The sequence below is a fragment of the Frieseomelitta varia genome, unplaced genomic scaffold (genome assembly GCF_011392965.1).
Source record: "Frieseomelitta varia isolate USP_RPSP 00005682 unplaced genomic scaffold, Fvar_1.2 scaffold_629, whole genome shotgun sequence".
Classification (NCBI taxonomy): Eukaryota; Metazoa; Arthropoda; class Insecta; order Hymenoptera; family Apidae; genus Frieseomelitta; species Frieseomelitta varia.
Genome location: NW_025110400.1, coordinates 23,889 through 37,409, shown reverse-complemented (window position 1 = coordinate 37,409; position 13,521 = coordinate 23,889). Strand labels below are relative to the sequence as shown.

General features: G+C 34.1%; 2 protein-coding genes across 2 annotated transcripts; one reads left to right on the top strand and one right to left on the bottom strand.

Moving 5' to 3' along the window:
• Positions 1 to 6,585: 6,585 nt before the first annotated feature.
• Positions 6,586 to 10,441, bottom strand: LOC122534715 (phosphatidylinositol-3-phosphatase SAC1). The gene is made up of 8 exons (XM_043665627.1): positions 9,907 to 10,441; positions 9,697 to 9,788; positions 9,288 to 9,628; positions 9,082 to 9,193; positions 8,653 to 8,999; positions 8,185 to 8,562; positions 7,950 to 8,117; positions 6,586 to 7,876 (listed from the first exon to the last, which is right to left on the bottom strand). Exons 1-8 carry the CDS (start codon positions 9,942 to 9,944, stop codon positions 7,598 to 7,600), a joined length of 1,755 nt encoding a protein of 584 aa, XP_043521562.1. The 5' UTR covers positions 9,945 to 10,441; the 3' UTR covers positions 6,586 to 7,597.
• A 527-nt stretch (positions 10,442 to 10,968) lies between these two features.
• LOC122534718 (malate dehydrogenase, cytoplasmic) lies at positions 10,969 to 13,311 on the top strand. Its single transcript, XM_043665631.1, has 5 exons — positions 10,969 to 11,121; positions 11,479 to 11,674; positions 12,042 to 12,364; positions 12,444 to 12,821; positions 12,903 to 13,311. The coding sequence occupies exons 1-5, from the start codon at positions 11,119 to 11,121 to the stop codon at positions 13,002 to 13,004; spliced, it is 1,002 nt and encodes a 333-aa protein (XP_043521566.1). The 5' UTR covers positions 10,969 to 11,118; the 3' UTR covers positions 13,005 to 13,311.
• Positions 13,312 to 13,521: the final 210 nt, after the last annotated feature.

Genomic DNA, 13,521 nt, shown 5'->3' with positions numbered 1-13,521 from the left:
TTTCGTCACGGCGCGCTCCCCTCCGCGGCGTTCCTTCTCTCCTTTTCTCACTTGCTCGTCCGGCGTTTCCTCATAAAAGTTAATAAGCCGGCTGGCTGGGTTCGTCGATCCCGAGGAAATTGCGGGAGACCGAACGCACCTTCCTCGTGACGTTTTATATCCCTATTCTATTCGTCGTTACGACCGACCTTCTCCCTCTGTTGCACTATTTTCCGTCCCCTTTTCCTTGTCGTCTCTCTGCCATTTGTCGCCATTCCACGAGTGTTTCTTCTGCCTTTTCTCCCCCTGTGTGCACGCGTATCTACACAAGACCACACAATTGGCCGTCCTTCCTCCTCATAGAAAGGGTGACATACGTGAAAGTATACAAGCTGGTGCAAAATCCACTCTAGCCGCGAGAACGAGCGGCTAAGCTACTTCCCGTTAATGACACTCGAACAGAACGAAATGCCTGCGGCAATATCTCAACAAAGGTGAAGATTCTTTGTTCCGTCGACTTCTTCGAGATTCCTCAAGAACACGAAGCTAATATTCTCCTTAATTGTCTCTTTCGCTGTAACTGTGTTAAGAACTTAATAATTGTGCTTGTCATAATTTATTTAAAGCTTCTACATACGTTGCAATTTATAGTTGGAGGTACTTGAAACTTGTAAATTGACGGAAACATTAAAAGAGCGTAATTAATTCACCAACACTTACAATCAGAACCAACAAAACAAAGATCTATATACTCCTGTCAAATTTCAAATATTTAAATCAGAAAAGTTTTGAACATTTTATGGATCTTAAATTAGTTTGTTAAAATTAGATCATTTCTCAAATATTGAGAATGGCACATTTGTTTAAAATAATAAACCGATCTTACAGAAATCTATATATCATCAATTATCATATACAATAAAGGGAATAAAACATATTCTGATTATAATTACAGCAACAAGAACATATGGTGTACTTTTTAATACATCCATAGTAACTGCATGATAGATTGCACCATTTTTTTAGCTCTCATTTGCTTATATTTGTCAATAAACAAATCTAATTAATAAGTAATGTTCTGCCTTAAAAAATGATAAAATATTATACAAAACTCTGATAATGAATATCACTGCGTCAATAGATTCCATCACTTGATGCCTTCATTCGAAGCTTCGCGATATAAAGAAGACTGCTATAATTTTAACAGACGACAAACTTTATTACTGTTTGAGATTCTTGGTCTGTCGCGACTGGAAATTTGTTCACGATCAATGCTATGTGATGAAACGAACTTAATGCGCATCTAGTGCACTTCTTTTTCCTAATTTTCATTCGGCAACAACCGGCTATCATCCATTCAAAAATTGAATTCACGGTTTATGCTTTGATCATACCACGAAATTAATGAGCGTCGACGGCATCATACTACCGACCAGTTCGCTTTAAAGGAACTCCATTCGCTCCTTCCACCTAATTCGAGCTCTTGCGGGCACCAGCTGTTCGTTTCATGCCATCATCAAATCGATCATTTATATCAACTTATTAAATACAAATGTGACAAGCTTAATTTATTATTTAATCCTCATTCGACTATTTTTCTAGCTTTAATTTGTCCCTTGGTGTCATAACAGTAACGCAGTAATGAAAAATGAATGCCTAAAATGAAAAGAGTTAAATTCTTTTACTAACAACAAATAGACTACGTTTCTCTTCAGTTACATTGGCCTGCAATTCCATATCATGATATATTAATACATATATTCTCTATAATTATTAGTTTTGCAAAAAGGCAATATGTTGCATAATTACACGCATAATTATAGTGTAATAATTATAGAACAGTGTACTTCTTATCAAGTACTCTAAAAATAAATGTTATTTGCAACTCTGGCGGCATATTTTGTTATCAAAAATGACAACATTTTTTGTTAGAAAAATAGATATCACAAAACCTCACCTTTGCTGCAAAGTAATGCAACATTTTATAAGAGAAACATAAACGGAAATTTTGACGCAAAGAACGAACGATGGTTGAATCATTCTTGCTGCTGAACGTCACGGTGGTAATTGCAAAAGTCGTTTCAGAATAAAATGCAACTTTGCGCCGCTTATATTCCGGCTCGTTCTCTGTTTATGCCATTTTCCTGACAAAATATCCGACGATATCGCCAGAGTTATTAAAAGCTCCATGGCGGCGGACAGCGGCACAGCGCAATTTCAATAATACCGCTTTAAGCTCGTCGCGAACATGCCTCGAAGAAGCGTCGCTTCTGGCACAGAACGGTCGCTAGCCAATTTATTATTCCGGTGGTATAACAACGCACGCCCAACAGGCCAGATGTGGCCTATTGACGCAAATTACGCTACCCGCGACGATATTTCTCCAAAAATTGCAACGACCGCGCCGTCGTTTCGCCACCCTTCTACCCTTCGCCACCAACCGCGACAGTATCGCGCGTTTTATTAGACATTACGATAACGTATGCATGAAACGGCGCGTATAATTTCAGTAAGGTGCATTCCCACAAAAATTGCGCGCAATCTTGGGAACGTTCTGCTTAGATGTAAGGCTCGAAGCGGAGGCGAAAGGAAGGAGGGTAGTTCTTATTAAAAAAGGCACGACACTAGGAAAGGAATAGGATCAAGCCGACATAGCTTTATTATCGTGGCTTTTAATATCACTCAAGAACGCGGCGCGTTTAATCCTCCTGATTCTGCCGCGTCGTATAAAACGACTTCTGTTGATTTATCTGTAAGGTTATCTGGGATTAACATATTAATAGACGCTAACGTAATGCTACATTTTTTCACTGCCAAAACGGAGCTACGGTCAATTACAAAAGTTTACATACAGTGGACAGAAAGAAATTTAAAAGATCAATGGCAATAAATGATCATTGGCGTATAATGAAATTTGTGAAATATTTAACAAGAGCAAAGAGCAATCTTAGAATAGACAATTGTTACTGACGTTGATAGAAAAATGATTATTTAATTAACACACCATCTTGTTTGGTTCGATGTTACCGTGAAATAATCTTGTTTTATTTATAGTCACATATCTTGTTTATTATTAGTAAAAAAAAAGAACAAGCAATCTTTTTCTAATTTATTTCATTATTTACCAACTAATATATCCCTATTTTTCTTTAAACACTTGAAATTTTAACAAGATGTATGTAGTAAATTATCGCGGGTGACTATGCGTACTATTTATCAGGAAATCTAATAATGTAAAAAGCATTAGAGACTATAGACAGTGCTAAAAATGATTTTATATTTTTATCATTACTCCAATTATAAAGGTCTGATATTTTCGTAAAATTATCGATCACGAACGGTGTCGAATGAGTATCTCTCTAAATTCACTCTAATCGGCTGTTATCGTAAATCTTTGATCTCGTTTCGAAAATCAGGAACGAAATCCGATAATGATCTCGAATCGCGTCGTCGTATCTACGGATTTGGCACACGGAAGGAAAGAAATTGAAATACGAACTGAAAAGGAATTCTAGCGGCACCCAGACGGGATCTGTTCCCGCTCAATTATTTTAATGTATACCAACGGCCGCGACGAAGGAACGGCGCAGCGTATCTTCTTTTTCCCGCAGTCAGCTCCCACGTTTGATCTTTGGTCCCCCGGAAAACGTTCGAGAGCTGTGCACGCTCGAGAAAGAAAGAAAAAGAAAAAGGGAGAGACAGAGCGAAAGGGAAAAAGGAAAGGCAAAATCGTCGCGAGAGAAACAGGGTTGCAAACGGAGGAAGAGGAGCTCATCGCGAAGATCGCGCGAGGGGGAAAAAAGAGGGGACGAAAGACACAGGGAAAATAGAGAGAGTTGCCGAGAGGCTGAAGAGACGTATGACTCCCAGGGGAAATTTAGGTGCGACCTCCATGTATCACGAAAGCTACAGTAAGTAGCTACGTAACCGACGCGGCGTACGTATACCGCATACTCTACACGTACGCGTGCGAGTGCCACCACCCTAAATATGCTGCTAGCGAGTTGCCAATCGCCGAAAATCGCCGCGTAAACGACGTACAAAACATTCGTACTGGTAAATTATTCGACCGAAAAGCAAGATTTACAGAAACCATCGAACTGCTAGGCTGATGGGAGAGATTGCTATACGAGGATCGCACTACCTAAGGAGTTAACTCCTTGTTAACGAGTATAACAATCACATACCTGTAAAAGGAGAAAACGGTCTTTGATACAATACATACGAATGATAACAATAATAATCAGACCGATGTATATAAAATTCGATAATGAAATCAGAACTCAAAAAAGCGTAAAAATTAATTTTTGAGCTAAAGTGTTAGCCTTGAGTTAGCCTTATCTTTACCCCGAGTTAATTCAGACCTATATTAATTCGTAATATGTTCATTAAGAGGCAACCCAGATTACGGATTAAAGTGGAGGTCAGCAGTTCCACGTCATTTAACTTATACCTGTGTAACAATGTATAACCAATGAATAACTCATTTAACTTCTACCTGTATGACATTATGTCGGGGTATCATTGAATTTCTAAATATAAGAGAAGAGATATCAAAATGAGAGAATTATCTAGCCGACGATAAGTACGCGAAAGAAATAAAAATAGTGTTGGACGTTTATGCTTGGAAGAAAAACAGAAAAAAAGGAAAACGATGACTCACCTAGAAAGTACATTTCTCATGGAAAAAAAATTTCCATCGGTGTAGAAGAATAGATCACGCGGCGTTGAAAAGCTCTCTTCGCGCGCTATAAAAATCCGCTATCAGATCACTTTCCACTCGAGGGGCGTGAAGCACGTATAATAGCGGGTAGCCACATTTTCCATGGATGCAAACCAGTGAACGACTACAACGCGCGCGAACAGGTGTAAAACCGAGCGATGCTTACACCTCTGCGGCTAGGAAATTCTTCTATTCACCTCTCTCTCTCTCTCTCTCCCTCTCTTTCTCTTTCATTCTCTCTCTCTCTCTCCTCCACTTTCATCATTGCTATGAAGCTCACTTTTAGTGATTTCGTTAATCTCGAACGTGCAACCGAATTTTCGGTATTCCACTCGATTCTGGGTAAAACTGATCAGAGATCTCTCCCCTTTTCGCTGATGAATTATTCGTAAATTACGTTTTAATTCGACATCCACTCGGACTCTTGAAATACTCCTACAAATTAAAGAAAAAAAAAAAAGATATAAAATACTGCAATTTATACAGCATGTGCGTATAACAAAGAAAAATAGAAAAACAATAATCGGTTTCATGCGACGCAGAAAGAAACGTCGGATGGAGGGCGAACACAAAGTATTCATCCCTATCGTCAGAGGATGGTCTTTTTTTTTTCTTTGTCGAGCGTGGAACACGAAAATCTCACGGCTGCGGGAGAAGAGGAGAAATGGTAATAAAATCGATGCCCTGGATCTGCCGTCGGTTTGTAATTGAATCAAATTAATCACCCTCGCCGACCTCGAGTCCGTACTCTCCTCGTCGTTGTAGCAGCGCATTCCGCTTACCATCTCCAATTAATAGCAGAAAGCTGCACGTTTTGTTGGAACTTTATAAAACGAATCCAATTACGGACGACCGTTTATCAAAGACTCAAAGCCACGGGAAGTTTCACCTCGGTTCGGAAATGACGTCGCCCACCTGTTTTCCTTCCTATCCCATCTTTGTCAATAATAAGAATGAACGAGAGGCAGATGAATGCGCGGTCGTCCCGCCATTAGCGCTAAGAGACAATCCGAAAATCAAGTCTAGATCTAGCTACAATCGACCATCTATTTGATAGGTATTCGGTTTGTATAGATTGCAAAACTAAATTCATAGGTAGACAGAGAAGATATGTTAGAGGCAAGTATCTTTCCATTGATCGAGCAAAATAAATAAAGAATCCTGTCAAGGATCAACCTACATTCCGATACAATTGAAATCCACGAGCCTCTCACCGACTGCCTAAAAACGTGGAATCTAACCGCAAGCAATAGGGCAATTCTACCTGTTTAGGTAAACATCTCGACTGTTAAATTATGCTTTCTGAAAGAACATATTCTATATATTTATATGGAGTATAAGAAAGTTGATTTTGATGATCTTTTATAAAGTTTCTGGCTTCCAGCGTGCGCTCTTACGAAACTGTAAGAATCGTCTGTACATGGTGCGACATCGACATTTATGTGATTTATGATGTATTGATTTAATTTAAAAATTAAAAACATTTTCATGATAGATAAACATCAAATGTTAATTAGAGAACCTATAACGTTATAAATGTGGTAAAAACAAACAGCTGAAAATATTTACGTAGAATATTTTTGTTATACAATTTACCAGACAATTCGAGTGGATTTCGCATAATGGTTAAGTGTTTTATGTAGGAAAACCCGTAGATTGTATTCCAAAACAAATACAAAATGCCTCAACATCAAGGTAAATAACAATTCCCTAATTGCTGCTGGATTTATCTAATGGATGCACGAAAAAACAAAATATATGGATGTTTAATTAATAAATCGACATTTACATTCCAAAAATTATTCAACATTATAGTAATGAATGGAAATTTCTTGGATGAAAATCGATGCAATTATCCTCTTACAGCTATAAGAATACATTAATTTTTCAAAAGAAAAAACAACTTTATTAAGGTGTAACGGGCAGAGCTATCAACTGAGTAGGTACCTTAGTATGAAAGTAGTTGCTTCTTAAATATTAAAAAATATTCTTTTACCAGAATATCCCCCATCTTTCGTCATAATTAGACTGACTATATGGAATTATAATTGTTACAGATTTATACATTACAACTTTATAAACAGTACATACTTTGGTTCAATGTTGTACGTCTACAAAATTGTTAAAATACATAACATTTTGCATGTCTTAGAATGCAATCCGCTTTTTGACTAGGAATTTTGGCATTTATAAATTACAATCATTAAGATTGTATAATTTGTTAAAACATGTTTTTTAATCATTCGAAAGGAACCGATATTAATTTATTACTAACTTGTTTCGTTTTTGTTTACATTGCAAATATATATTACATACCGCCAAACACCTGCAATATTAGAATTGAAAATAAACAGAATTTCAAATATTATAAATCGCAGGTATTCTATGGACGGTAAATATTAAATACTATGTGCGGATTGACTTTATATATGAGCAAATGTTGCTCAAAATTGGAAACTCTTTACAATATTTCTTACAACTTCTCTTAAAATGTATAGAGCTAACTGAAGAAGGAACCGCAGAATTCCTTACAAGTTATACTTTATACTATTTGAAAATGCAAGGATATTAACAATATCTCAATTGGAAATATTAACTACATCCTCAATCCATATACACATCGATAAAAACACATGTGCCCGATTTCACTACATTTATCCCATTAACGATATTAAAACTACAAATTCTAAAACATAAAAATGCTACAATACATATACATTTTACAAATCTAAATATTAGATTGTTTTGAGACCTTTTTGAAACAAACCTTTAAACATTTAATGATAAGAAAACATATTAAAAAAGTAAATTAATTAGAGAAAAATAATAAGAAATTTGTGTTTTCTGAGCTTGAAAATATTATACAATATATGCTATCTGAACTTAAAAGCTTTTCTAAAGTAATTTAGGTTTATCCACATATTGCTTGCCATGGTGGATAATAGTTGCAAATGTACCAGCCACCATAGCACCCCAAAACAGCATATACAACAAAATTTCAGTAGTATATCTCGAAGGCAGGATTATGTGAGCAACTAGCATGGACGATGCAACAAGAAGTACCAAGGGGAATGTAGCATAACGCCAATTTCGTTCCGATTCCAAAGGACATTGAATTAACGTACATTCGCCATCTTGCACAATATAACGACCCAAAAATAAGTCCAACGAATCCTGTTGAATAAATATATCATAACTTACTACATGCAAATATAATAGCCAGAAATCTTTCAGAAAAGAGACCTACTTGTCTGTAACCATCTGTGAAATTATTTTTATAATATCTTGTTAAAGAATTCAAGCCATCCCTCATTGCACCCAATTTAGTGCGCTTTCCAGTTCGTGTAAAATCTGTTTTTAATGCACCAGTACCTGAATACTGGACACTTACAACGTCTGCATTGTCAGTCCAAATCTAAAGTCAATATATTAGATTTAATAGATCAAACAAAGAAGCAGCACAATTAAAACTATATTCTTACCCGTTTGAAATGTTCTTCGATGCTAGGATGATCTTCGATTTTTCTAAGGATTTGCAACCTTGGTAACACATCATTAAGGACTCTTTTTGCAATCATACTTTGAACGACATTAGTTCTGTCAAGACAATCGATACAGTTGGTACGGAAAACACCGTCTTGCGCCGACAGCAATGTTCCATCTTCCAATAATAAAAAGTAACCCATCTGTTCTAATTCAGGAGCTAATCGATCGAGTAACACATTTAGCCGATCCCACCTTAATCTCCTGCATTCAGCATGAAAATCAAAACTTTCGTACCGAACATTTTGATTGTTGATTCGTTGTACAACATTGTGGTATGCTTTTTCAAGTACAGCTTCTGAACCATGTTGATCGATCTATAGAATCGTATAGAAATTACAATATTAGAATTGGACTATCATTAATAAAAATTCAACTACTTTTAATTTACTAATTTATACACTTACTAAATTGATTAGTATTTGCTTTCCATAATGAAATATTTGGGTTTCAAAATGTCGTGCACAGGCAGTCTGATGATCCTCGTGAGTACTTAACTGAGGTTTAGGTTTATACTTCAAATTTGGTGCCTGGTACCAGAATAAGGGGATAGAACCTCGCGTTTGTACAAAAGACATGCGATGTCCATTGAATTCGACTAATTGTTCTGTTTCTACATAATTAGAAACATTACCAGTAGTATCTATGCCACGTGAAAATAACCTTGTTCCTGCACGATGCACACTGCGTCTAGATACTACACCTAAATTAAATGATGTGCTACCAGTTACAGTAATAGTATTTAATGACACAACTAAAAAAGCATTAAGGAAAATAGATATATAGTTATATATTCCATTCTATTTTACTCTTATCTTCTTTCCTTGCAAGGATACATCCATGGATAATAGGCAGACAAAATTTATATTGTTCAGGCCTTGATGTTAGGTCTTGTAGGAGATAAGCATTCCATACAAATCTAAGATCTGCTCTGTCATAAAGTGGCATCTATTTTATAGAAAAAAAAATATACTCCATTGTAGTATACTCCAACAGAAATAATAATAAAGTGATAAAAGACAAAAAAGCCTGTGATAATAACCTGTAAAAATTCAGGAGGAGTATTATGAAGTCTTTGCATTGTATGACTGATATCATACGTATAACTAAAATAAAAATAAGGTGTATTTAATACAGATTTGATCATCTCTACATATGTTGAATTGTTTTGCGCTTGTTTTTCACTAAGATGTAGTGAAGATTTTGTATAGGGTATAATGTCTGTTGAAACTAATTTAAAAATCTGATGACCAGCTATTGTCCCAACTTCTGTAGCATCTGTTATCACTATAAGATACCGGCATGCTAATAGCTTTATAGTTCCTACTATACCCCATATTTTTCTACGACTTGCAGTTGATGGAATTTGACTAGCCGTACCAGCTGAAAGAAACATAAATGACACGTTTAAAAAATTTATTATGGAACGCAAATTATAAGTCGCCAATTACCTTGTGTATAAATTTGCTGACTCACTCTATCAACTACAAGCAACACTTTAGTTCCAATAGGTTCTACATAAAACTTTTCAGGTGTTATGTATCTGAAAAAAATAATCAATTGTCAATATAATTAAATATTAACACACATAAACATATAAGTCATACTCTACTGTTAATTACTTAATTCTTCTAAAAAAAGCACATAAAAATAATACTCACAAATATAATTTGTCATACACATCTGCGTGTAACTTCATATTGATATCTTCTGCTATGCGTATTACGAGAATACAAATTGACAAAAAAAATTAAACGCAATACGGGAGAAAAAAATAAACTATAATGACAATAAAAATCGTGATCTGTACATCTGTACGCGAAGTAGATTACGATATAAACTTGGCTACAGATTAATTGTCAAACTGTTGTCAACTTAATACTTGAATTAACATGTTAGAAACCTGTCAGAATCGGAGTAACCTCCACAATTATCTAATGTCTGCTATTCACCGCAGCACAATCCACTATACAGTGCTGGTACTGCATGCATGAGCGTAGTAAATGTTGAGATTTTAGGTCGTCATAGTAGCCAACATTTCCCTTGACGTGTCCGATAATACCACGTCAATAAATAAATATTTAATATACTGTTTCGGTGAAAATATCTCGATCAAATATAATAGAGACACTTAAAATATATGTGTATATGTTACAATTAATCACAAGAAATATTTAACTAAAAAAAAAAATATAAAAACTCACGTAGAAAATTTTAATATTGTGTTCAAATTGTACACCACGGTGTAATTAGCTCTTAGATGGAGAATCCATTCCACTAATTCGAACGCAAATTGATGTGGCAATATCGCTAAATAGATGGCAGCAAAGATTAAATTCCAATTGGATACTGTGCTTAAATAAATTTTTGAAGTTCTACGTGATACTTGTAAATATTATGCAACAAAATTTTACGTATAAAGTATGATCTGACGTTGGAATAAAACGAAAATAAATGTTTAAATTTTCCGACGTTCCTTATTAATAGATCACTAATTTACTAAGCACGTACAAAGCTATACGCGTATAGTGGAAGAAACAGCGGGAATTTACTTTGTATATTATTTTCTATAAGATATTAACAATTTTGCATAATAATTTAAACGTAATTTGAAAGAAAATTATCTTTTTTATATATATGTTCTGTTATTTATAAATTACATATTATAACGTGCTTGTCGATTAAAACGTGAAATAAATTGAAATAAATTGGCCTCCAGTACTATCAGTTGAATTCAAATCTATCTTCCAGATCAGTCGCCGACATTACAGCAATCATCTTAATTGACCTTAGTCAGTCCTGGATAGTTCGATACGTGTCTTCGGTCCTGCCATTCGAGAACAGTTTCGCTATAAAAAAAACTGACGTTAAAAATGGTAAGTCTTGAAAAATACGTTTATTGTTTTGTACTATAAAAATAATTAAAAGTATTGCAAAATTTTATAATTTTTGTGTAACACAATTGCTTAACCTACATTTGACCTTGAACAAGTTTTCAGTTATCAACTGTTTGCAATTTATTATTTATTAATTATTGTAACACTGCTAAGTAAAACCACCTGTATGAAGGGAATCAGAGTATAGAAGTTAAAAATGAAATATAATACTGTATTTTGAAAATGAAATGATATCACATAAAATTGATATTTTAAAAATTTTACTTCTATCTTTATGGTTAATTTTTAAACGATTTACATTAAGCGATTAAACTTATACTTTTTTAAATATTTTAGAGCGAACCAATAAATGTGGTGGTTACGGGAGCAGCCGGGCAAATTGCCTATTCTTTATTGTACCAACTAGCTGCTGGATCAGTTTTTGGTCCAAATCAACCAATTAATCTTCGTTTGTTAGATATTCCTGTTATGATGACAGTACTAGATGGAGTAATTATGGAATTGGAAGACTTAGCTCTTCCACTTTTGAGAGGTAAAAATATAGTTTATAATTACAAAATTGTATCAACATTCTTTCGAAATATTTAATTATTTTATGTCAGATAAATAGTCTTTGATAAGTCAAATCTATAAAATTATAAATTAATACAATCGTGTAAAATATATAAAATTATAAAGTCATGAATCATTTCATATGACATTATGTAATATCAATATTTAAGTAATGTCATTCATATAATTTATGCAATGATTATAAATAGAAAACATTATGCAATATCAGTGTTCTATAAGAAACTAAATCACATTTTCATAAATTCATATTTTTAATTTGATAAAAATTTATGTTATACAAATATATCGTTTTTTATATTTTACTTATTGTAACTTTTTGTTTGTAGAAATTACTCCTACAGCTGATCCAAATGTAGCTTTCAAAGATGTAGCTGCAGCCTTCCTTGTGGGATCAATGCCTCGAAAGGAAGGAATGGAAAGAAAAGATCTTCTGGCAGCTAATGCAGAGATTTTTAAAGTTCAAGGAAAAGCTCTAGATCAACATGCTCAAAAAGATGTTAAAGTCTTAGTTGTTGGTAATCCTGCTAATACAAATGCATGGATTTGTTCTCATCATGCACCTTCTATACCAAAAGAAAATTTTACTGCTATGACTAGATTGGATCAAAATCGTGCTCAAGCAGCTTTAGCAGCACGATTGAATGTATCGGTAATTAATTTTAGCATTACATTAAATATGAATTTGTACACTTTAATTTCTATACTAAATGAATAATATTTGCAAATAGGTTGATAAAGTAAAAAATGTTATTATCTGGGGTAATCACAGTTCAACTCAATATCCTGATGCTGCTCATGCTACTGTAAATCTTCAAGGTTCCACTAAGCCAGTGCCTTCAGTCGTAAATGATGATAACTGGTTAAATACTACTTTTGTGGAGAAAATTCAGAAACGTGGTGCAGCTGTGATTTCCGCCAGAAAGATGTCATCTGCAATGTCGGCTGCTAAAGCAGCTGGAGATCACATGAGGGATTGGTGGATAGGTACCAAACCAGGCGAATGGGTTAGCATGGGTGTGTTGTCTGATGGCAGTTATGGAATTCCAAGAGATATCGTTTTTTCTTTCCCAGTTGCTATAGAAAATGGACAATACAAAATTGTTCAAGTAAATATTTCTTTATATTATTTTTGGTATTTAGATATATTTTGTAAGCCAAAAAAAATAACTTACATTGACTTTTTTTAGGGACTTGCAATCAATGACTTTGCTAGATCGAAGTTAAATATTACTTCCAAAGAATTAGAGGAAGAACGTACAGAAGCAAATAATGTGCTACAAAACAAGTGACTAGAATCAGTAAATCATGATGTTGAAAATGGCTTGTCTGTTTCAGCAAAATTGTAAAAAACAAAATAAAAATTTTGATGGTAAATTGTGATATGTAACATACTATGATTACGGTCGTATGGAATTCATAATTTTAAGATAATAACAATATGTTAGTATATATTAATGATACACGATGTAGGATCCGAAATGTCTATATATCTTTTCTAACTAGTACAGGAATTGTTAAATATATATGTTTATATTCATAAACTGTATAAAACATGTAACAAATTATGTTGAAAAACATATTATACTTTATAACGTTTTTTTTTTTTTGTTTTATTCTTTCCCCAAGAATCAATAATAATTTATATTACAGTAATAGTAACTATTCCTCATATCGATATTATTAATCAATCTTTTCACATTTATATTATTTTCATATCTTTGTCTAAACACTATTATTACAAGTATACTGGTTTCCGCCTATAATTATAATTATTGAGTGAGCATTAAGTAGCATATTGTACAAAGA